Here is a 24,674-nt window from a genome sequence, read left to right as displayed (position 1 = left end):
CTTCTTTTTGCTTGCTTTGCTGAAATGTGTTTATTGAATTGATTTTTATTACATAAAGGACATTTGAACTGGCTGAAATATTGGTGCTGTATGTGTGCTAGACAGCATCTTAAAAAGCAGAGACATCACCTTGCCAACAAAGGTCCCTATAGTTAAAGCTATGGTTTTCCCAGTAGTGATGTATGAAAGTGAGAGCTGGACTATAAAGAAGGCTGATCGCCGAAGAATTGATGCTTTTGAATTATGGTGCTGGAGAAGACTCTTGAGAGTCCCATGGACTGCAAGAAGATCAAACCTCTCCATTCTGAAGGAAATCAGCCCTGAGTGCTCACTGGAAGGACAGATCCTGAAGCTGAGGCTCCAAGACTTTGGCCACCTCATGAGAAGAAAAGACCCTGATGTTGGGAAAGATGGAGGGCACAAGGAGAAGGGGACGACAGAAGACGAGATGGTTGGACAGTGTTCTCGAAGCTACCTGCATGAGTTTGACCAAACTGCGGGAGGCAGTGGAAGACAGGAGTGCCTGGCGTGCTCTGGTCCATGGGGTCACGAAGAGTCGGACACGACTAAACGACTAAACAACAACAACGTGTGCTAGTTCTGCTAATCTGTTTGTATATATTGCCTTTCCCAAAAATGTTGAGTGCAAGGCAGTTTAGTTACTAAGACTGATGAGACTGGTAAGCCCAGAATGGACACTTAAATCTTGCCTGCAGAAGATGGAAAGGACCAAGTAAAGAAAATAGTCTTGTGTCTTTGTTCTGGATTCTTCCTCCACCAGCAGGTTGCTATAGATTCTGAAAGAAGCTCTTTCAGTTTTCGGTTATGTAGGAATTATAGCACCCTGGAGTGTCCTGCAGTAGAAACACCTACTTGGCCAACGTCTACTGGTTTGTGTGTTGCCTGTCAAAGAAAATTATTGTTATTGTTGTTTTATGTGTGGATCTGCTTCTGGTGCTTTAAAACACAGTATGAATGCCAGAGAACACACACGCACACACCTTTTACATGACAACGTCTCCTGAATGAGAACGTGCTACCAGAAGGACCCAGCTGAAGCAGGGTCAGCAAATCTTTCAACAATGCTCACTGAGAAGGAAAAAGGCACAGCATATTAACCTTCAGATAATCCCTTCCTTTCTTGCAGTACTTGAAGAACAACAGTTAATGTCTCTCTTCTGACCCAAAACATTTCCTAACAAAATGGGATCGTGGGAAATAATCAGAAGGCCAGAGTTTAAAATAAAAGTGGAGGTTCTGTTCAGCCACAGCTTGTTAGGGCTGACTGACACTGATGTGGCCGTTCTGAAGCATGGAATACAGTCAGCAGCCAATGGAGGATTTGGGTGTCTTAGCAGAGTTACGTTTCAAAGAACAGAGAGTAAAAGAAAACAATTTTATTTCGGATTGCAGATCACATAGCTACTCAATAAAATAAGAGTAAATATCAACATTTCAGGCTCAAGAAAATCATCCAAACAAAATAATAGCCAATAGTGGTTAAATTAAGTTTAACAGCTGAGAAATGATGTTTTGGAATATGTTTTTTTATTTTATATACTACCATTCATAATCTTTATGCAATAGCAGATTACAATGAAGTAACTTTGGTTAACAGTTCTAATTGCACAATGAATTTCTATGTTCCTGTTCAGCAATTTCTAATGCAGATAATGAAAAGAGTATTTTGTGTGTTGACAACAGAGGTGGAAACAAATGGTTCTATATAAAGACTCCCTTTTCCACGATCCTATTCAGATGTAAGGGGCCTTTTCCAAGCCATCAGTTTCTTGGCACATGAAGAACCAACAAGCTTGTCCTTTCTACTGTCCCTTTCCATTCCTCTTCCTTTTGCACAGTCAGCTGCAGAGGAAACACAGTTTTATAAACCACAGTTTTTGAATATAAACCCAGAAACTGTGTTTTAAGCGCTGCCCCCCAACCAGCACTGCAAAGTAATTCTGGTTGTAGTCAGTGCTTAAACCACATGGAGGAGGTTGAGGGATGGGGTAGAGGAGGGCTTGTTCAAGCTTGTTCATCTACCAACAAACCATGGTTTGTCCAAGCAACTTGTTACCTCTGAATTGGTCCATTGCCTTCAGGAAGAAAAAGGCAGAATTAAAATAGAGACATTTCTATTACCATATGTTCTTATCAGTTGTGTATACTACAGAAGGATATACTGAATTTTTTTTTGGGGGGGAGGAGCAAACAGCTGTGCAAAAGAGGTCGCCACCCAACGCAACACACCTTGTTTAAACTGGCTCCAATTAACACTAAATTAACCATGCTTAAGCCTGTTACAATCACTGTAGTATACATTTAACCCTATGTTTTATCATGGCCAAGGGATTTAACTGTGTCTGAGCAGGACAAATATGTGTGTCCACATTCTTTAAAAAGAATAAATTGGTCAAAACTCCCATATTTATGAAACAGCTAATAAGCATATAGATTGATTTGCTATGACTTCTTTATTTAATCACACGCCTCCCCTTTATTACTGTAATCCAGAATGCCTAAGTTTATTTTGCCTTGTACTGTTTCAAGAGACAAACTCTTAATGCTCAACGAATGGGTGCTTCTCAGAGCAGCGCTTCAGCTTTCATCTGCAGGAATGTTCTGCCCTCCAGTGGTCTCTACCTTGCTGGCGTAAGTGGTGATTGCAGCACTATGGACAGAGGATGACACGTTATTACAGCTGCAAGCCTCAATTATATTGCATTGCACGGCTGTGTCAGATTTTTCTATTTCTTCAGCACGTGTCTCTGTTTGCGACCAAGCGTTGAGCTGCGCCTTGAAATTAGCATGTTTATTTTCACACGATCTCTGTGTTTGAGCTCTGTGCAACATATCTTTCTTCAGGGGCCTGGCTGGTTTTGCCTGGGGGTGAATGTCAGTTGTTTTCTTGTCGAGGAAAATGGAATACATGGCCATTGACTGGCAACTGCACTGCAGCTTTTGATTTCCTGAAACTGGAAATGGATTGCCATCATTTCTTGCAAAAGAGTTCTCAAAGTAAGATAATGCTGTTCCATCCAGCTCTTCCTCTTCAGACTGTTGAAACAGAATTGTCAGTTTAATCGTGCGCGTCTGGGTCCGGGGAATCACCATTATATTTAATGTCATCTAGGAATGATTTTTGCTGTTTATGTGACCCGCTGTATTAAACCCTGCTCATAAATATATACACTCTACTGGGCTAAAAAAACAAAACAAAAAACCATTGGCACCCCTGCTTATTCCCAGACACTTAGATAAGCTTGTGTAAACTCAGTTATGGCAATATTTGCCTCGCTTTACCTCAGCAGATGCAGTAGTGGCATAGCTCTCTGTTCGGTTTGGAGAATAACTAGGTGACTGGTTGCTTAGCTGAGATTCTTCATCTGAAACAATATATATCTCAAAATTCTAAGCACTAACAAACTTTTCTAAAAGAATGTTGTCTCATTTCCCCATCTTTTAGAACCAATGGGAGGGAAACATTTTTTAAAAGATGAAAATGACTAAGTGGCAAGGGACAGTGGGAAGGAGGAAATTAAAGGACACTTATTTTGCTCTGTTAAGAGCCCCATATGGCTTTGGACTGGGTGATATCTTCCACCGCAGATTCTCCCTCCTCACCCTCATAGGCTTGTTCCGCCCAGTGGTTTATACGATATCTTTATTGTCATTGTCCCATACAGAACAATGAAATTGAAAATCTACATAAAACATTCAAAAACCCCTAAAAACTCTGAAACCCCATTTTAAAATACAATATACTATAGAGACTTCTTATGCTGCGTTTAGAACCAGAATTGCATTTGCGTAGAAACTGTTTCTCAGGCGGCTAGTCCTGGTATTTATAACCCTATACCTTCTTCCAGAAGGCAGAAGCTGAAAGAGATCATTTCCGGGGTGCTCACTATCCTGCACTATCTCTGCAGCTTTCTTATGGCACCTGACAGCATAGATTTGATCTAAGGTGGGAAGAGGGCACCCAATTATTCTCTCTGCAGTCTTTACAACCCTGGACAGCATTATTTTTCCCCTGGCCATGCAGCTCCCAAACCACACACACAGACCATAAGTTAATACACTCTCCACAGTACAATAGTAAAATTCCATCAACAGGTCCATCAACAGTGGTTTACCTATTTAAGAAGAGTTAAAGCTACATAACAACTCATTAGGTGAGATACTCAGACTTAAAGAACATGTGTTCTGTTCTTCTTGACCATTAAGAAAACTAAGGAATCTGAAATTAGTACTAACCTTTTTGTTTTCCATGCTTTGAATGCTGATCATAGTAACTGCAGGCTTCCTTTCTCGGGTTGTTGTTGTTGGTTTTTTTGAGAAAATTAAAGATGGTGTTAGTCTAACTTCATTTACTGTACATTTTACTTTGGGTTCCTCAATTTTGTTTCAGGCAAATCCCATAAATTGTTGACCAGTCATTCCAATAATATTGCACTAAGCAGCTCACATTCTCCTATTTCTACCATGATCTCAAACCATAAGCTTCGAAGTTAACCCAGGAAAATGGACATAACTTGCCTTTTACATAAAGAAAGATTACTAGGTCATTTTCTGTCTTCATAGCAACTGGCCCACTGGACCTTTGCTAAATGGCTTGACAAGGTGTAGATATTCACTCATGAGACTGCTGCACAACACTGACTCTACATAGAAGAGGTCATTCAGTATAAGCAACCAGGCCTCCTACGCTTTCTTCCTAGGCTTCACAATCCTCACTGAATAAGACACAGGTTAAGTGGAAAGGACTAGAGGCCGACATGCATGTAGGACTCAATTTCTGCTATTGCTAAGTGGTGGGAAGGAAGAGTAAAAGGCAACACCTATCAAGCCAAGTTGACCTAAGGACCTTCTCTCACCTGCAGCTGCAGATGGGGAGTTGTGCTTCATTGTTATTGCTACAACTACTGTTTGTAGAGGGCTGGACTATAGGCATCCCCCAGATTGCACCCTGAGACAACACAGCTTGCTGAAATGAAATGGGGAAAGTGAGGCTCTTCTTTGCAGGAGTTTGTTCCCCCATCCTATTGAGTGCTGCCTTGGCCCTTCCAAGGCTGGTGAGTTTTCTCCTGCATCTCCATCATTCTAGGCTGTTCCTCTGTCCTGGTCTGAACCAGGTAAGGTATCTTTTCACCACCAGATGAGACAAATGAGTTTATTCAACATCTGATGCTATTAAAAACGGAGAGTATGATTAGGAGAATCATCTCGCCCTTCATCTGTGCAGCTCCACTGCCTGAACCAAGTTGATCTGATCTTCCCAAGTTCTGCTGCTACAGTGATCTAGCTCTTTTCTCCATATGTACTCTAGGAGTGTGGTCCTCAGATTTGCTGAGAGCAGTTTGGGGGAATGGCAGGCAACTGGACCACTGCAGAATGAGAACAGTCTCTAATATTCCAGCTTTTCCCTTATCACACACACACAAGAGAAATAAGCGCTGAACTGAAAGGGAAGGGTAACACTTGAGTGTATTGTGTGCAGCACATAGGCTCTTGTCACACACATTTGAGATGAGCCATGTGGTGTTTTACACTATGCTTTTGTTCTTGTAATGTGCTTTGTTTCAATATGTTGGAAGCTGGCTTAGAAGGGGTAACCCTGAAAGATGACCTAGAAAGTATGGGCCCCTTTGGGAGGAAGGGTGGGATATAGATTTAATGAATAAATAAAACAGACAAATTAATTAATAAAACACTTCAGGAAAATCAAATACTGTTTCTCCTCATCACAACCTTCATATCTGATATAAATCCTTGGGAATTTGCCCACTTTCCACAGGAGTGATGAGTGGCAATTAGCCAGTCCTCTTTGGGTTAGTAATAGTTTCCCACTTCATAATTAACTCCCCCTTAACAGCTGAATCATACTCTCAAAAACAAGTCAGTTGCCAACATACTAATGCTATTCTCTATACAGAACCTAACATTTTGTCATACTGAGTTTGAGAAAACAACTAAAATGTCAAGGTCTTGATGCTTGGTAATCTATAGAAAGGGCTGTCAATTTTATACTTGGGGAAAAAAAAATCAAAATTCCACTCCAAGGTAACCCAAGTAAAAGCTACCCATAATAATAATAATGGCATTTGTCATACTAATTTCAAATTATACTAACTTTAATAATTGTTTTGATGTTATAGCAGAGCTAGAAAAGAAAGAGCAAAGAGCTGTCATGGAATCATATAGTTGGAAGTGTCCATGAGGACCATCAAATCCAACCCCTGCAGTGCCCAACGTGGAGCCCAAACCCATGACCGTGAGATTAAGAGTCTCATGCTCTACTGAGTGAGCCATCCCAGCGTAGGAAATACTGATCTCTCTCTTTCACTGCTCAGCCTTTTGCTCCCACTGAATTCTTAAGGGCTGGTTCTACAGGCTGATCTAGATGTGACAACGAATGTGGGTTGACCAACAAAAATGGAAACCCTACAGCGAGTTACTCTGTTCACCATGCCCACAGGGGCATGGTGAATGCTAGGTGGGGGAACAACCTGCATGATGCTATCCTGTCCTGGAGTTCCATAGTATCTACCTGCTTGCCTGCTACCTATATTGCCATCTACATTCTCGGCTGTGATATTCCATCACTTTGTCCCTGCTTTCTTTATTGCATTCTCCTCAGCTCCGCCCACAATCGATTCTGATTCCCAGTTTAGTTCGCATCATGATGTGTCTGTTTGCACATACTCTCAGTACAGTGGCATGAAATGCAGTGTTTGAAACAAATGTGAGTCGTGCTCCTCTAAGTAGTACTGCTAACCTGGAACATTTTTTAAAATTTACTCTTCAAAACATACCCCTAAAGAATTTTGCTTGATATTTGGTGTACCCCACCAATATTCAGACAATTAAGGAATAGTCAAGAGCCCAAACTAAGCTCATTGGAAGAGACTTCCTTTCCTCATATAAGATGCCAGGTTTCAGCACCAGAGGGCACACAGCATAAAATAATTCTATGTTCAGATAATAAGTAGCAATGAAAACATGCCATATTCTACTCGAGCTGCTTCCCTTTACACACAATGCAAATGATACAAAGCTTTTACCTGTTCAAGTCCAAATATCTGCAAGTTACTCAGATTATGTTCTGCCCATCCAGCCTTCCTGCTGCAAAATATTGGGAAAGGGGAGTCACTTCCATTGCAGTTTCAGTCCCTGATCACCAAACTAAAACTAACATTGCTAGTGGTGTTTTGGTATGTTATGGTAGCTATAATTAAACTATTTATAGTCTTAACTGAATAGTTTATACCCTTTTGAATAATGGAGATCTAACACTAGGACGCAGGTGGCGCTGTGGGTTAAAGCCTCAGCACCTAGGGCTTGCCAATCAAAAGGTCGGTGGTTCGAATCCCTGCGGCGGGGTGCGCTCCCGCTGCTCGGTCCCAGCGCCTGCCAACCTAGCAGTTCGAAAGCACCTCCGGGTGCAAGTAGATAAATAGGGACCGCTTACCAGCGGGAAGGTAAACGGCGTTTCCGTGTGCGGCTCTGGCTCGCCAGATGCAGCTTTGTCACGCTGGCCACGTGACCCGGAAGTGTCTCCGGACAGCGCTGGCCCCTGGCCTCTTAAGTGAGATGGGCGCACAACCCCAGAGTCTGTCAAGACTGGCCCGTACGGGCAGGGGTACCTTTACCTTTTAACACTAGGATCCTGATCTGAAAGCGCCTATTCTATGCCACACTGTAACAGTAGAAGTCAGAGGAATAAGATGCATTATCATATAAAACATTAGCCTAATGGGGCCAAAGACTGTACAGTGGTGCCTCGCAAGACGAAATTAATCCGTTCCGTGAGGCTCTTCGTCTAGCGGTTTTTTCGTCTTGCGAAGCAAGCCCATTGACAGCTTAGCGGATTAGCGCTATTAGCGGCTTAGCGGCTTTTAGCGATCAGCTGTTAAGCGGCTTATCAGCGGATCAGCTGATAAGTGGCTTAGCGGCTTAGGGAAAGGGGGGGGAAAGGGGGGGAAACCCGCAGGAACTCGCAAGACATTTTTGTCTTGCGAAGCAAGCCCATAGGGAAATTCGTTTTGCGAAGCGCCTCCAAAACAGAAAACCCTTTCGTCTAGCGGGTTTTCCGTCTTGCGAGGCGTTCGTCTTGCGGGGCACCACTGTAATTCTAAAATAAGTCATATGCTCAGCCTTGCTCAATAATAACTGCTAAACATTCAACAGGTATCGCTGTATTTCCCAACACAACCATTTTTGTTATGAAACAAAGTTGGGGAAGGATTGTGAGGTATCTTGCAACCTGAAATGGAGTGATAGCATGGGATCTTCTGATGTAACACAAACACCAGCCTAACCTTTAGTGTGATGTGCTGGTATGTCCTTTTGTCATTCAGATCAATTTAAAACACTTAGGCCTTAGGGCAACTGCACAATGACTTACTCTGAGAAACTGCAGTAAGTACACAAACATCTAGGATGCTTTGCTGAACAAAAGCTATCACTAATTAACTGCTATCATGGATTATACCCTTTACCTCAGGCGGTAACCAACATGTTGCCCTCCAGACATTGTCCGACTTCAGCTTCCATCAGTCCCAGGCAGCATGGCCAAGAGTCAATGATCATGGTGCTTGTAGTCCACCAGATATGGAGGGGGCCGTGTTGGTTACCACTAACCTGTGGTGTGCAAGCTGACAGATGTGGATCATAAAACTATTTTCTGGCCACGGTGGCTTTATCAAAGGGCTTTTAAAAATGCACACATTGAATCAGACACTGAAACTGGAGAGCCAGAGTGCTATAGAGATTGTAACAACAGAAATACTTGAATATATGCACTAGGCACCATATCACTACTTTAAAGGTTAAATCGGGGGTTGGCAACCTACAGCCCATGGGCCACAAGCGGCCCACGGGGGTCGTTTAAATGGCCGATGAGCCACCCCCAAACCGAGCCACCCGCTTGCGCTAAACTGGCACAGAGCGGGGACTCACTTCCATGGAGCCAGAAATCGCATCTGCGCAGATGCAATCCGGCCCATGGAGCAATCTCCATGGGAGTGAACTGGCCCATGCAAGGTAAACTGTGCCGACCCCTGGGTTAAATGAAGCACAAATGCTTCAAAGACTTACCTTTTCTCTAAGCAAATTTGCATGCTGTCTGCTACCATGTTATTTCTCTTTTGGCTTTCAAATCCCACTGAAAATAAAAAAGTTATAAAATATAACTTCAGATACGTCCATAATAACCATTTAATTTTTTTTAAAAAAAACCAACCACGTATGTACCGCACATATGTGATGTGTTGTGTTTTAGGTGTGGAGAATCTTAATGAAACACTTTCCCTGGAACAATTTCTCCATTAATTTTAATGGGAATCCATTCACTCACTGACTTCCTCCCTGGAAATGAATGGGAATCCCCACTTGTATAGAAGCTTCATATACACACATAGAATTCTGGATCAATATGTCTATCTGTAATCTAATTCTAAATGCAACCAGATAACCAGCAGTGATTGTTGCTGCATCTCCCCATAGCTCCATGACAAGAACAGTTATGTATGCTGTTAATCCACTTCCAAATTTGGCAGGAAGCCAATGCACTGCACATATAATGATGATATTGGTAACTTATTTTAAAAGACAAGGGTACTGGTAATAAGCTTAAAAGCCAAGAAGTATTCTGCACAAGTGGGGCTTTGCATAGAGGTTGGCTCTCTGTCCTCTTTCTTGATGGAATCCATGCAATAATATGGGATAAATTTAAGTGGGATGCAGTGCAAATACATTAGAGAGAAAGCAAATATTGTTCCTCAGTTAGAATTCTGGGCCTAGTAAGAGGCAGCTTCAGCACCCAACCCTTCTCTTACATGGAGAAAAAGAAAGCAGTGTGTAAGAGACATTGTCTCAACCAATAGCACCCTATGGTGAGTGCAGTGCATCTGTGTGTATCCCCTTCAATATATAGGTCCTCAAGAGGTCCCTTTGATATATAGGTCCTCATATGAAGCACTTAAGGGATGCAGGTGGTGCTGTGGGTTAAACCACAGAGCCTAGGACTTGCCGATCAGAAGGTTGGCGGTTCAAATTCCCACGGCGGGGTGAGCTCCCATTGCTCAGTCCCTGCTCCTGCCAACCTAGCAGTTCGAAAGCACGTCAAAGTGCAAGTAGATAAATAGGTACCGCTCTGGCGGGAAGGTAAACGGCGTTTTCATGCGCTGCTCTGGTTCACCAGAGGCAGCTTAGTCATGCTGGTCACATGACCCGGAAGCTGTATGCTGGCTCCCTCGGCCAGTAAAGTGAGATGAGCGCCGCAACCCCAGTGTCAGCCACGACTGGACCTAACAGTCAGGGGTCCCTTTACCTTTACTTTATGAAGCACTTATATTAACAAAAGGCATTTTGCTAATTGTATTATTGGGCTCCTTAAATATGAGAAGACCTCTACATTGTAATTACTTTACATTTACATTTACCTGTATTTCCAAAGTTTTTAGCATTCTCTTGCTGTTCAGTAAACATTACAGGCTTTCGTTCTTGAATACTGTAATCTCTTGGCTGATTAATGGACTCCTGGGTACTTGCATTTAAGCTCTGGCTCTTTGGGAAGAAAATCTGCTCTGGAGCTGTGAAAATGCCTCTGAGGTCTCTTTCAGCAGGGCACCTGTGAGCACAACTTGACATCTGGTGCATTTCTTCCATATCGTAAGGACTAGGCATTCTGGATATTTCATTTGCATTAGCTGAATCGGTAAACAGCTGGTCGATGATGCTTTTGTTACCAAAAGAATGGCTGGAATCGGAAGAAGGAGCAGTTGGAAACTCTTGTTTCTCCTCTTCAAAGAAAGCTGCAATCGGTCGAGAGCTTTCACCAGCGGTAGCCTCTAATATGTTATTCACAAACCCAAACAATGGCTCTTCATTGCGATGGCTTCTGAAATTTGTGTCATCACTGACCTTGGGAGACTTGCCAAGTGGGTTACCATAGTCCGGACTTTGTGGGGATGGGGTGGGGAAAATGAAAAGGTGAGCACTTAAACAGCTAAGCAACATATAATCTGCTGACATATTATATTAATAGTATAAACCTGCATGGGACGCGGGTGGCGCTGTGGATTAAACCACTGAGCCTAGGACTTGCCGATCAGAAGGTCGGCAGTTCGAATCCCCACGATGGGGTGAGCTCCCGTTGCTCGGTCCCTGCTCCTGCCCACCTAGTGGTTCAAAAGCATGTTAAAGTGCAAGTAGATCAATAGGTACCGCTCCTGCAGAAAGGTAAACAGTGTATCCGTGCGCTGCTTTGGTTCACCAGAAGTGGCTTAGTCATGCTGGCCACATGACCCGGAAGCTGTACACCGGCTCCCTCGGCCAATAAAGCGAGATGAGCGCCGCAACCTCAGAGTCAGGGGTCCCTTTACCTTTACCTTATAAACCTGCATGTTCTTGACTTCAATATGATCTCTTTCTCTCTCTCTCTCTCTCTCTGGAATTACCCAATTTTTTAGAATTCCGAATACTTTAAGCATGTTATATCTCGATTATGAAGAGAAACTGGGACCTTGTTTTAGTCTTTTTCAGAATCATATGAAACATCTTATTTTAAGCAGTTGTGACTAACTTGTTCAACCACTGTATGTCACTGCAGCTCCACTGCAGTAAACTTGACAGTAGCAGGAGGAGAGGCATAAAGCACTTTTGCATGAAAAGCACAAGGAAAGATGTTTGCAATATGCAGTACCTAATGGGCTATCATGTATACTGTGAAAGAATTCTGAAAGCATGTTCGGATCCATAATGGCTCTCAGAATACTATCATGCCATACTTAAAAATACATTTTAAATGTATTGTTAAAAATAGGCCGTGTGTTTGCTGAGAGCCACAGTTGTCTACGATCCTATTTGTGCAAGTATGGTTTAATGAGACAAAAGAAGCTAATAATTGTCACGCTGTGTCATTTCAATAGTTCATTTGGTTTTGTTCCCTGTTCTGTTTATGTAATTTATGAGAGCGTTCTGATCCTCTTTCGTCATAAGCTAATTCATAAATTAAGCACAGTGATTAATGCAAGAACTGGCAGAAGAAGACTATTTACATTAAACCGAAGCGTCATGTAGATGTTTGATATGCATGGTGCAGGGATCACAATTGTGATGTTTGGTTGCTTATCTGATGTGCCTACCCACCCATGTTGTAATGATCTTATACAGTGGTGCCCTGCAAGACGAATGCCTCGCAAGACGAAAAACTCGCTAGACGAAAGGGTTTTCCGTTTTTGAGGCGCTTCGCAAGACGAATTTCCCTATGGGCTTGCTTCGCAAGACGAAAACGTCTTGCGGGTTTGCTTTCTTTTTCTTAAAGCCGTTAATACCCGGGGAATCCGCGCTCCGCAAGACGAAAAAATCGCAAGACGAAGCAACTCGCGGAACGAATTAATTTCGTCTTGCGAGGCACCACTGTATGCACTTCAGAAGCCATTATATTTTTAAGCGGATAAAAATTCACTCTGCATTATACTTTATTTGCAATATAAAACCTGTCCCTACCTGTTCAACTGCTGGAAATATAGAACAGAAGCTGTGTCTACATCTGGGTTACTGAAATTCCTTTGCCTGCAGGCAGCCTTTGAAAACCAAGGTTCTTCACACATAGTATTTGCTGGCTGAGAAGACTGTAGGCACTGTCAACAGATTATAAGAACACTTTGTAGCAGATCCAGTATGTCCTTGGACACTTGCTTAACTTCTAAAACCCTGGGAAATCTGTTTTTTTTCCTGATAGACAATCAAATGAACCTTGAGACTTTCTACTAGCATACACCGATTTACTTATGCTTATGAATCTTATTTTAAAATAGTATTTTGATGATTATGGGTTTATATGCCACCACCAGCACTATTTTGGGAAAGACAGCTATTAAACAAAACTATGCAATAAATGTAAATCACTAGGGCATAAACTTTTATTGTACAAGATCTCACAAGAATTGTAGCAAGAGCCATTTGGTGGATGCAAAATATTATGCTGTAACTAGCATAGAGCCAACAGTGACACAACTGAGTGTAACATAAAAAGCTTGGTAGGCATGGTATAAGCATAGCTTACTTGGGACTGAATGTTCTGCTTTTCTGATAGATATTTTCTTCTGTTTTCTAATACCTCCTGTTGTATCCTATTATGACAGGGGAAATTTTTTAATAGTAATAATTTTATTTATACCCCACCCTCCCTGGCCAGGACCAGGCTCAGGGCAGCTAACATCAAATTATATGATACATTAAAAACATAAATCAAACGATCGATTAAAATACAGCTTAAAATCAGGAGCAGAATAAAATCAGATGGCAACCCACGGATTATAACTATAGGGGTTGGGAGTATTGAGTGCTCACCAGGCCCAAATGTTTGTGCTCATCTTATATGAGCCAGTGGAAAGGGCTAGGGAGGCTACTTACCTACAGGGTCTTATAAAAAAAATAAGAAGGGGAGGTCAGACTGGACCCTGGCCAAAGGCCTGGTGGAACAGCTCCGTCTTGCAGGCTCTGCGGAAAGATGTCAAATCCCGCAGGGCCCTGGTCTCTTGCAAAAAAAAGCGTTCCACCAGGCTGGGGCCAGGGCTAAAAAGGCCCTGGCCCTGGTCAAAGCCAGTCTAATCTCCTTGAGGCCTGGGACCTCCAAGGTGTTGTTGTTTGAGGAAAATTTTGCATATTTTCAGAGGTACTGAGATTTGCATCTTTATCAGACTAAGTAGAGGATATTTGGTATTCTTAGGTTTTCTTGACGCCCACTTGGGCAAAATTAAAACTCTCGCAATGTAATCCTATGCCTCTCTATTCATGGCCTTGGTGACAAACTTCAGATGTATAGCGGCAAAAGGAGGCTGTGGTCTCCTCAAGGACCTTGAGTCAAAGCTAACTTGTATATTGTGGCATAAACTTGCATGTCCCAGACTCCACTTTGTCAAATGGAGAACAAAGGAAAGTAATCATAACACTAAAAGGCCAAGCCAAGCAAAAGATAACGAGGTGTGTCACTTTATTATGCAGAGCCCAAATAAATAAGTCATGTTTTATTATTTGAATAAATAATGTTGATTCTGAGCCCAATAGCTTTACTAGGGGCACTAAAGAGGGCTCCCAAACACCTCTCTACATGGAACACCTCTTTTAAATGTAAAAAAAATCACAGTTTTATACCAACAGGAAGATATATTAATCGGTTTAAAGCAGGAGCTCAAGCTGTATGCAACCACTGTCAACGTCACCATTCTTTCATAATGTTAAAACTTTTCTCAGCTTGTCTTGTTGGGATCCTCTGACTTCAGAAAGAAACAGTAGCATCTCATGGCTATTGATTTTCATAAGGGATCAGAAAATACCATAGCATTCTTAGAGGCTACTTACATTTTCACTTTAATGTAAGAGAGATTGTGGCATATATAAGAAAAAGAGCTAAGAATCTGTGATGTGCAGATATTATTACAACATTTGCCTGGGATGTCTTTATTTCAGCTAGAACCTATAACTCTTCACATAGCTGCACCTGCATGCCAATGTAGTCTATGATAGGTAAGTAGGTACGTCGGTAGGTAGACAGATACAACGAATCAAAATATTACAATTCAGAAAATTATATTGGGATGTACCTGTGCTCAGTGTCATCTTGGTATGGTTTAGACTGTCTACGTTGTGGTGACTCGGGAAGTTCTACGTTGTGTCTTCTCAGTGGGAATTTTACTCCTCTGTTAATATCCACGTGAACTGCTTTTCGAACATTTTCTGTAATGAAAGTACTCAAAAGATTAACAGTCCTTTGAGTGAATTAAAGAGGGACATCCAATGTTTTGGTAAGAGTGCAGGACCAAAACACTTTTTAAACAGTGCTGTACAGTATTCATTATTGTTGTTATGTTCATTGTAGGTTACAACTTTTTCAGCATTATGTTTTCATTTTTAGTTAGCGAGACATTCAATGAACACAAAAAGGTTGTGGTTCAGATTTGATGAAGTAGGAGTAAATTTGATGGAGTGAATGTTGGAGAACTTAGCCACATTTTTCTTACGGTCATGCTTTTAATGGTAAAACTTTGACAATTAAGTTTGCAGTTAAACTCACCAGAACAATCTTTCTTGGTAGATATCTGATTAACAACACACAGATTGAGGAGATCTAAGCTGACAGCTGAGCTTTTAAGGGGAGAAATTCCCAACAGCTTCATCTTTGATTTAAGCTTTTCTTTTTCGAAGAAGTCCTATTATATTAAGAATGACAGAAAAAATGTCATAACAATGTACACTTCCTTGCTAAAGAAACTGGCCCTTAGTCATACATATATCCCACCTCGAGGCTCAAGGTGGCAAACAATTACAAACTGCCTTTTTAAAAAAAGAACTTTCCCTCGATCATTCCACCAAGATCCTCAAAACAGCTAGTGCCATTGGCAGCAAAAGAGAAGTTAGCATTTGTGAAAGAATTCAGCCTGAAAGTAAAACCTTGAAAAGGACACTGACAATATGAACCGAAAAAACATGATTTGGGAATGGCTGACTTGCATGGGTTTTTAATTCCTCATTTCCAATCACGGGGCATTTCTGTCTACAAGCAGTGTTTGAACACTGTGAATGGCTTCATAATATCACATCTACCTCTCTGGAAAAATTAATCTGTTTCCAGACTTCAATGATGCTAATACTCTCTTCTCTGTTGTTGATTTCTGGCAAGCAGAAATCACATTTGCACCTGCCTCCTAATTCAGTGTAATCCCTCCTTACCTTCTGCTTTCTTTTCTCCTTGGTGAGCATGATTCTTTTACTTGAAAGATTTAAAAGAAACATGAATTTGTAATTACATTTGTAATATACAGAAATAATAAACGATTGCAGACATTTAGGAGACATTTACATACTGCATGTTTAATACTCTTCTATTTACCAGGTCATCAGCTAAAGCAAATCTGCACTAATCAATTGAATGCTTCAATTCTTAAATGCCTGTTAATTCAAAGTTTTAAAGCCAACTAGCCAGTAATAGACTTTTCTCCGTTGGAGGGAAAACAAATAAAATAAAGAAAAATACTTAAATTCTACGTTTTGATCAAAGGACTTGAGCACAACAGCGCTCTGCCTACTTGTGATTCCCAGTGACTTGACATTCCAACAGTGGAGGCAGAACATAGCCATTGCTAGTCTTACCCTCTGTGGATTTGTCTAATCCTAGGGCCTCATCTGAATCAATAATTCTTCTTTAAAAAAGCAATTCCTTTAAAAAATCAACGTGACAAGAACCCTTCTTGCCAGTCTTGGATGCAAATGGAATTTATACTTGGAGAAACATTCCAAACATGAGAAAGTCAAGCATGTTTATACTTTGTGTCTTTCCAATGCACATATACAGTAAAGAGGTGTGAGATCTTCTTACAACAAAAATGTGCATTAGTGTGTGGAGTTAAACCCACATCTTATATGCGGAGGGCGGCCTACCGCATGGTCAAAGTGTGGTGGAAATAGTAATGATTTCCCATTCCCAGAATACAGATGCCTCAACATAGAATCACAGAAGAGTTGGAAGGGACCCTGCGGGTCATCTAGACCAACCCCCGACAATACAGGAATATGCCTGTAGCAAAAACTTCTACCACAATTAGAATATTACTCTTTATCTCTCTCTCTCTTCACCCTCAGCCATGTGACCCTTGATCTGAAGCAGAGAAGCCCTGAGGCAGCTTTTATCACCTGAATGAAAACTAGGCCTTAGTCAAGGCCTATGTGGTTCTAGGACCACAAACATGGAGGGTCTGGAAAACTTGGGTCACGGAATGAATTTGCCATCTTGGGCACGTACGCTTTTGCCATCCTCAAATGCCTGTTTGTGAATTATAAACATTACAACTTTTTGAACTGGCAAACCCAACGCTCACTGGAAAGCACTTTTAAAAATCAAGTGTTGTAATGAATAGGGAGCGATGCTGCCCTTTTGCACCTGAGCTGCACAGATCAGTTCCAACATGGCTGCCATCTTCTCCCCAAACAGCAGGCAAAAATTCAAAGCCTTCCCTTTGCAAAAATAAAAGCTTCGTTGTTTATCTATTGTGGTCCTGCTTTGGTGGCCCTACAGCCCCCAGAACCACAATAAGTGGAATGGAACGACCGAAAGAAACATAAACCTACATTTGAGGAAGCGTAACATAATGATTTAAGGAAATCTACGTTTGCAAATCGGCATTTGAGGAACTTAATATGCTCCCAGCTGTCTCTCAGCAATTCTTTCACAAAACCTTGGCCTGAGGTCACAGGCCTTCATTTCTGCTGCAAGCTGTTTGCTTTAGCAGTTATGAGGCCCTTTTGGCTGCACTCACCGAGAGCCACCAACCCAGTTCATTTTCTCTCCCAAGAAAACAGAGCGGCCTATGGATGATTTATTTATTTTATATATATAAAAAACACCCTTCTAGGTAGGCCTTGCAGGAAGGCAACTGGCTCTTGCAATGAGCCCCCCGGGAGTGAATGTGGTACGAAGGCCGGACTCCTCTGCGTCTCTCTTCCCCTCAGAGACCATCAAGGCAGAGGCAGCTTTTCTCCAGCAGTTAAATAAGGAATAGAAACCAGAAAGATTATTAAAGGCGGGGGGGCAGATAAGGGTTTAATCAAAAGGCTTGAGGAGCTGGGGTAGAATTAGACAATGGCCTAGATTCTCATCCCGTCTGATTTAACATCCAAACAGAACATTGCGTTCCGCCCCCCTCTCGTCTCTGCATGTGTGTTCATTGCCATACATGATTTAAACATGTTTTTTTTGGGGGGGGGGGCTTGTACTGTGTGAAAGATACAGAATCTCCACCAGTTTTCACCCCAGCATTTGGAGTTAGGCGACATACAAGTAACTTTAGAAGACATCTAAAGGCAGCCCTGTATAGGGAAGTGTTTTTTTTAATGTTTTATTATGTTTTTATATATGTTGGAAGCCTTCTAGAGCGGCTGGGGCAACCCAGTCAGATGGCTGGGGTGTAATAATAATAATAATAATAATTTATTATTTATACCACGCCCATCTGGCTGCATTTACCCAGCCACTCTGGGCGGCTTCCAACAAAACACTAAAATATAATAACCTATTAAACATTAAAAGCTTCCCTAAACAGGGCTGCTTTCAGATGTCTTCTAAAAGTCAGATAGTTGTTTATTTCCTTGACATGTGATGGGAGGGTGTTCCACAGGGCGGGTGCCACCACCGAGAAGGCCCTCTGCCTGGTTCCCTGTAACTTGGCTTCTCGCAATGAGGGAACCGCCAGAAGGCCCTCGGAGCTGGACCTCAGTGTCCGGGCAGAACGATGGGAGTAGAGACGCTCCTTCAGGTATACTGGGCCGAGGCCGTTTAGGGCTTTAAAGGTCAACACCAGCACTTTGAATTGTGCTCGGAAACGTACTGGGAGCCAATGTAGGTCTTTCAAGACCGGTGTTATATGGTCTCGGCAGCCGCCCCCAGTCACCAGTCTAGCTGCCGCATTCTGGATTAGTTGTAGTTTCCAGGTCACCTTCAAAGGTAGCCCCAAGTAGAGCGCATTGCAGTAGTCCAAGCGGGAGATAACTAGAGCATGCACCACTCTGGTGAGACAGTCTGTGGGCAGGTAGGATCTCAGCCTGTGTACCAGATGGAGCTGGTAGACAGCTGCCCTGGACACAGAATTGACCTGCGCCTCCATGGACAGCTGTGAGTCCAGAATGACACCCAGACTGCGCACCTGGTCCTTCAGGGGCACAGTTACCCCATTCAAGACCAGGGAATCCCCTACACCCGCCCGCCCCCTGTCCCCCCAAAACAGTACTTCTGTCTTGTCAGGATTCAACCTCAATGTTATAAATAATAACATTATTATCATCATCGTCGTCGTCGGGGCTTTTTTTCAGCTGGAACTCTCCGGATCTCAGTCCCGACATCTCTCAGTTGGGTGCTATTGCCATTATAAAAGAACAAGGAAGGCATTCCTGGTGAGTTCCGGCACGTTTTCTAGAAAAATAGCACTGGTTATTGTTGTTGTTGAAGAGGACGTCCCTATTTTCATCATTGAAATGTTGGAGGACATGAAATTAACCTACCATAGATCATATTTGTGGAGGAATAATTTAGCAGTCTGGTGTCACCCTACTGTGGTCTTTTGAGCTATGATCCTCTTTTTTCTCAAGGCTGCCAAGGGCTAAGGTGTTGTCTTGTTCTTGGTGACTGGGTCTCCCCAAAGGTTGTAGAAAGTTAAACACAAAAACAAAGTCACAACTACTTTGAAGTTGGCAGGTTTAAAATCAGCTTGTCGGGAGAAAAGATGGTTCATAACTTGAGGGTTGCATGTTCCACATTTGGATTAGTTACCCTTTAACAACCTTAAACCGTCATGTCATGGTCACAGTAGGAATTATTTCTCCGCTGTTGGGTGTGAAACCAGAAAGGTGTTAATTCTGGAACAAAGCAGAATACAGACAAAGATGTGATCTTGCGTATATGGTGTGGAATATTTGGTACTGAATGCATTATTTTCCCCATGCACCTTAGTTAGCTCTATTGTTTTTGCTGCCATATCATTCACAGGTACCTTTCCTCAGCAACCCAGCTCATTGCCCTTGGGTCCTCAATTAAAACTGTATCTGCAGATGAGCCCAAAGTCTTTACTGAACACTGTAAAAGCAGCAACAGGTTTCTGCTCAAACACTTGTAGCAGATTTGCTTTTAAAAGGTTGAGCACAGCAAGGATGGAAACATATTTGGGGAGCTATACATGAGATTCCATTCTCTTTTATTCTGGGTAACCTATTTGTTTGCTTTATGTATTAAGATTTTCTTTCCCTTCCTCCAAGCTTTGGGATCAGATGCATGCCAGTCACACAGCCAGTTTTGCCCTTCAAGCCTGGCAAATACTTTTTTTTTTTGAAAAGTTTCCCTAATTACCCCCTTCCCTGTGTTCAGTTTCTAAAATGAGAGGAGCCAGGGATCATATCTGCTTGGCATCTTGTCACCACCATACCTCAGATTGTGGGGGAAAACATCTAAATATGACCTCATTGCCCTGTCATGTAGATAGATAGATAGATAGATAGATAGATAGATAGATAGATAGATAGATAAATTTATTGTCATTGTCCGTATATACACAGTATACACAACAACGAAAATCAAACACCCAAGACCGGATTCACATACACATTTGCACGTATCTCCAACACTCTCATCCTATTCAGACATAATCTATTTAAAACATACATAATCCAGAATATAACACAACCTATTAGAAGCATAGCATAACCTAAAACCTATCTCATTCCTTACTACTCACTGCTTGCTATTTCTTACAACTGGCCCTGAGATCATTGTTTAGTGCAATCAGAGCTCTTGGATAGAGCATGTGTATAGGATTGCAGCCTTGGTCAGGTATTTTCCCTTCTAGTCCTTAAAAAGGGCCATTAAACCCATCCATTTGGTTGGTCAGTAAATATATATTTCATGGGGAAGTTACATTTTACCATATGTGGTGGAACTGCAAGATTATTTTTTTAAAATGGGAAATAATATACAATGAATTGAAAAAAATGTTTAAAATAACATTTGTTAAAAAAACCAAAAGCTTTTCTGTTGGGTATTTTGGGACAAGAGTCACCAAAAGAAAAACGGACATTATTTATGTGTACTACAACAGCAGCAAGAATGTTAATAGCACAAAACTGGAGAAGAACCATCCAAAGAACAATGGCAAGAAAAGTTGATGAACTATGCAGAGTTAGCAAAATTAACGGACAAGTTGCATGAAAAGGACAATAGTGACTTTGAAAAAGAATGGGAACCCTTTACAACATATTTGCAGAAACAACAAAAAAATGGACTCACTGGCAGGATTTAAACAAACATTTACAATTTTATTTACAGAGAACAAGAAATATAACAATGGGAAAACATAGTATCACATATAAACAGTAGATTTTACCATCTGATGTAACAAACCAGAAATGGAGGTTGAGGGAAGTCAACAGGGAGGGGGGAAATTGGAAAATGAATGTTTAGTAATGATTATGGATATTTGTTGCAAGAAAGAAAATCAATAAAAAATATTTTTTTTTAAAAAAAGTAAATATATATTTCATGCTTGGTTAACGTGCTATGTTTTGTGCAATGTTTTATAATTATAGCGCTATGTATTTATATATAATTAGATATGGGTGCTAATTCACTTGGTGTGATTTTAAAATACTGCAAGCTGAGAGATGTTGCATATCCTGCTGATATGGTCTGGTTTGTGCAATGTGTCATTTTTGGAGTGCTGTGAGCTTCTTATTATATATGGGTGGTGATATCTGACGTGATTTCAGAATACTGCATGCTGCCTCAAGTTGGTAGAGAAGTGGAATATAAATGGTTAAATGAAAAAGCTGAATAAACAAAGCTTGCTGTGCAGACTGTGTTCTATCGAGCTTCACTTTGGTTTGCAGTTACATCTAACTTTGGGCTTCCTGACTCATTGCAGAACTCTGCTTTCAGTTAGTTCTGCAACTTGTCCTCTTTCTGCTGTAATGGCAGTGCTCCAGAAATCTTCCAAATACCACATTATTTGGTCCACATGCTTTGCCTCCAAAACCCATCCATGCCCTCTCCATTAAATGGCTGTTCCATTCTGAACCATATCTTTTGTTTAAAAACAGTTACAATTAAAATAACCAAACTGTATTTTTAAAAGACACACACACACACACACACACACACACACGTGTATATGTATATTTCTGGATGTTTATGTGTCTAACAGTGAAATTAGATCAAAGTGACCTCCATAAACTGTTAACAACCTGTCTGCATAAATTTCATTTACCGGTATTTCATTTGACACTTTGGGGCCACTCAACACAGACAGATAAACAAGAGTTACCAACCAGAAGCCGTTTTAAAAGGGGGTGCATGAGATTTCAAATCACACTCATATGTACTACATTGTTTATGAGAAATGATGGCCACATTTGTTGTGTGTGTGTGTATCTGCAATGTGTACACCTGCCCCTTAATTACAGGGATGTGGAGATGATTGGTGCCATATTTCGGGTTGAACCTGGCAAGATGGCTTGCATATGTGATGGCCTCTCAGTCATAGGTCTGCAGAAAAGCTGAACAGCATTGACTAAAACCCAGGCCATGAAACATGAGCAGTATTTCAGCTGCTTCCTGGTATGCGTTGGTCCTCAAAGGAAGAAAACTAGATAGGACATGAATGGTTATTAGTCACATTGTAAAAGAAAAAGACATTTCAAGCCTCTTGTTGCAAAATGGATCGTTGTGTTGGTGCTTACAAGTATTTTAATTAAGAAATTGTTTAAAGCATGTTAAAGTGGTGTACTGGATGTTTTCCTTGTATGTACCGTATTTTTTGCACCATAACACTCACTTTTTTCCTCCTAGAAAGGGGAAATGTCTGTGCGTGTTATGGAGGGAATGCCTACGGGTGGCATGCCTACGGATTTTCCTCCTCTAAAAACTACGTGTGTGTTATGGTCGGGTGCGTGTTATAGAGCGAAAAATACGGTAATTGCAATAATAAAAAGTGCTACGTCATAAATAGAAAGCAAATCTCTGACCAGAGAGGTGGCTGTCTCCGGTTCTCACATGCAATGGGCATCACTATAGTGAAATACCTGAGAAGACCGCCAGCTCAATCCACAATTCCTCACACGCCATTTGCACGCAATGCAATTCCACACGCATATTATTTGGATGATGGTCCATGTTTCTAGAATGAATGGCCCTTTAACATGCTTAATAGAATGCACTTTATTTCAGACATTGTAGGTGCCCCAGCTTTTTGAAGCACCTAGCCAGTTATTTGAACCCACTGTCTTGCCTCCTTATGAGAATCTCTGCAGCAGCTATTGATGTCTACAGCAGTGCGAACTGAATCTGGCTCAGCAGGACCACAGACACACTGGTCTGGCAAAGAACCACCAGTGAACCTGGAAAACATGGGGTTCCAACAAAATCCACCAATGGGCTCACTAGATTAAGGTGAGGGGGACTGAAACAGTGCCATAAAAAAGTTGGGCTTGCAGAAAGTGAAAACCTCAAGCCTTAAACTGTATTCTTGCTAGCTCACAAACAAGAATAGAAGTTTATATATGTACTGTACATTATTTAAATCAATGTCAGGATGAGGGCAGCAATAACCACACAGGGGTTTTTCAGATGATAATTACCGTGCTGTGGTCTTCTTAGCACTTTGTCTTTCAGTTCAGCACTTAGCGCATGAGGAAGTTTCTGCTAGCCAAGTTCTGCTATCAATGGAGTGCTGTCAGAGAGCCCTAACATCCTTTTGTCCTTTTGAGGTCACTACCATTTTTCTGATGCGGCATCTGCGCCTTTAGCAGAAGCAGAAAACAAAACGTTTCTCAACATGCAATTGCATCAATATGGTACCAAGGCCCTGTCCCCCTCATCTCCAAAGCAGCAAACCTATTTTCTATTGCTCAAGGGTCTGTCTGAGAACAGTATAGAAATGACTAGAGAGCTCTTCTCCTTAGTAGGCCATCTGAAAAAACTGCCTTCTTCCCTACAAAACCCCCCTTAGGTGTTATGATCAGCAGAGATTGTTCCATCACTCTCTGAATCTTGAGGGGTTGACAGCACAGGAGAGGGAATTCTCTGTAGTAGCCCTTAAATTGTGGAACTCCCTCCGCACAGAGGTGGGTCTGGCATCTTCATTATACAGCTTTCAGAAGATGCTGAAGACATCTCTTTAACCTGGCTTTTGACACCTGAGATGTATATTTTTAGGACCCACCTTATTTCTGATTGGAAATTATTTAAAACTGCTTTTAACAATGTCTTTTAATCGCTGTAATCCTCCTTGGGACCTTAGGGTGAAGTGTGGGTTATTAATAATAGCAATAATAATACTTTGATGCTCACTGGAAGGACAGATCCTGAAGCTGAGGCTCCGATACTTTGGCCACCTCATGAGAAGAGAAGACTCCCTGGAAAAGACCCTGATGTTAGGAAAGATGGAGGGCACAGGGAGAAGGGGATGACAGAGGACGAGATGGTCGGACAGTGTTCTTGAAGCTACCAGCATGAGTTTGACCAAACTGCGGGAGGCAGTGGAAGACAGGAGTGCCTGGTATGCTCTGGTCCATGGGGTCACGAAGAGTCGGACACGACTAAACAACAACAACAATATTTTGATGTGACTAAGACGGTGGCACTGTGGGTTAAACCACAGAGCCTAGGACTTGCCAATCAGAAGGTCGGCAGTTCGAATCCCCGTGATGGGGTGAGCTCCCGTTGCTCGGTCCCTGCTCCTGCCCACCTAGCAGTTCGAAAGCACATCAAAGTGCAAGTAGGAGAGGATGGGGAGGGACGCAGAAGGGCGGTGCTTTAGTGGCCGCGGCGGCGGTGCAACCGCCTCATGCCAGGCTTGCGGGCAGCGTGGGCGAGAGTCTCCATCCCTCTCTCTCAGGTGGGGAAGGGCCGATGGAACTCCTCGCTCCAGGACGACGGCAGCCCTGATGTGCTGCTTAGCAGACCCTCCAACCAGTGCAGCATCTTAATGTAGTGATTTCCCCCTCTGCATCCCTTTCGTAACTCTATTTTTATAAATCATTTGTCCAGCTATAGTTCAAATTTTTACTACAAGTTTTCTGTCAATCCTACCAATGTATGTAACTCTTTACAATAGCTTTTCAAATAAATTACA

The 24,674-nt window shown here is 41.9% G+C and overlaps 1 protein-coding gene and 1 long non-coding RNA gene across 8 annotated transcripts; one reads left to right on the top strand and one right to left on the bottom strand.

The window, feature by feature from the left end:
- Positions 1 to 938: 938 nt before the first annotated feature.
- REDIC1 (regulator of DNA class I crossover intermediates 1) lies at positions 939 to 17,752 on the bottom strand. Of its 7 annotated transcripts, none has more exons than XM_079993892.1 (12): positions 17,322 to 17,521; positions 15,739 to 15,778; positions 15,083 to 15,218; positions 14,613 to 14,745; positions 13,073 to 13,139; positions 12,514 to 12,647; positions 10,446 to 10,963; positions 9,100 to 9,166; positions 7,065 to 7,125; positions 4,258 to 4,306; positions 3,304 to 3,386; positions 940 to 3,057 (listed from the first exon to the last, which is right to left on the bottom strand). In XM_079993892.1, the coding sequence occupies exons 1-12, from the start codon at positions 17,342 to 17,344 to the stop codon at positions 2,599 to 2,601; spliced, it is 1,770 nt and encodes a 589-aa protein (XP_079850018.1). In that variant the 5' UTR covers positions 17,345 to 17,521; the 3' UTR covers positions 940 to 2,598. The 7 variants fall into 7 exon arrangements, with proteins under 7 accessions (XP_079850017.1, XP_079850018.1, XP_079850022.1 ...); XM_079993896.1 differs by lacking the exon at positions 17,322 to 17,521 and adding an exon at positions 17,739 to 17,752 and having other exon boundaries at positions 941 to 3,057; XM_079993895.1 differs by lacking the exon at positions 17,322 to 17,521 and adding an exon at positions 17,134 to 17,277 and having other exon boundaries at positions 941 to 3,057.
- A 1,473-nt stretch (positions 17,753 to 19,225) lies between these two features.
- On the top strand, positions 19,226 to 20,503 carry LOC307225823. Its single transcript, XR_013843180.1, has 2 exons — positions 19,226 to 20,020; positions 20,350 to 20,503. It is a non-coding gene; the product is annotated as an uncharacterized lncRNA (long non-coding RNA).
- The last annotated feature ends 4,171 nt before the right edge of the window (positions 20,504 to 24,674 follow it).

The sequence above is a fragment of the Podarcis cretensis genome, assembly GCF_951804945.1.
Source record: "Podarcis cretensis genome assembly, chromosome: 10".
Classification (NCBI taxonomy): domain Eukaryota; kingdom Metazoa; phylum Chordata; class Lepidosauria; order Squamata; family Lacertidae; genus Podarcis; species Podarcis cretensis.
This window is presented reverse-complemented; position numbering and strand designations above follow the sequence as displayed.

Bases quoted from the DNA above. Each gene is read 5' to 3' on its own strand.
- REDIC1 (XM_079993890.1), bottom strand. From the start codon at position 15,864: ATGTCTCCTAAATGTCTGCAATCGTTTATTATTTCTGTATATTACAAA. The intron at 14,746-15,082 runs GTGAGTTTAACT...CTTTCATTACAG, and splicing joins TACCAAGAAAGATTGTTCTG to AAAATGTTCGAAAAGCAGTT. The intron at 13,140-14,612 runs GTACATCCCAAT...CTGTCATAATAG, and splicing joins CAAGATGACACTGAGCACAG to GATACAACAGGAGGTATTAG.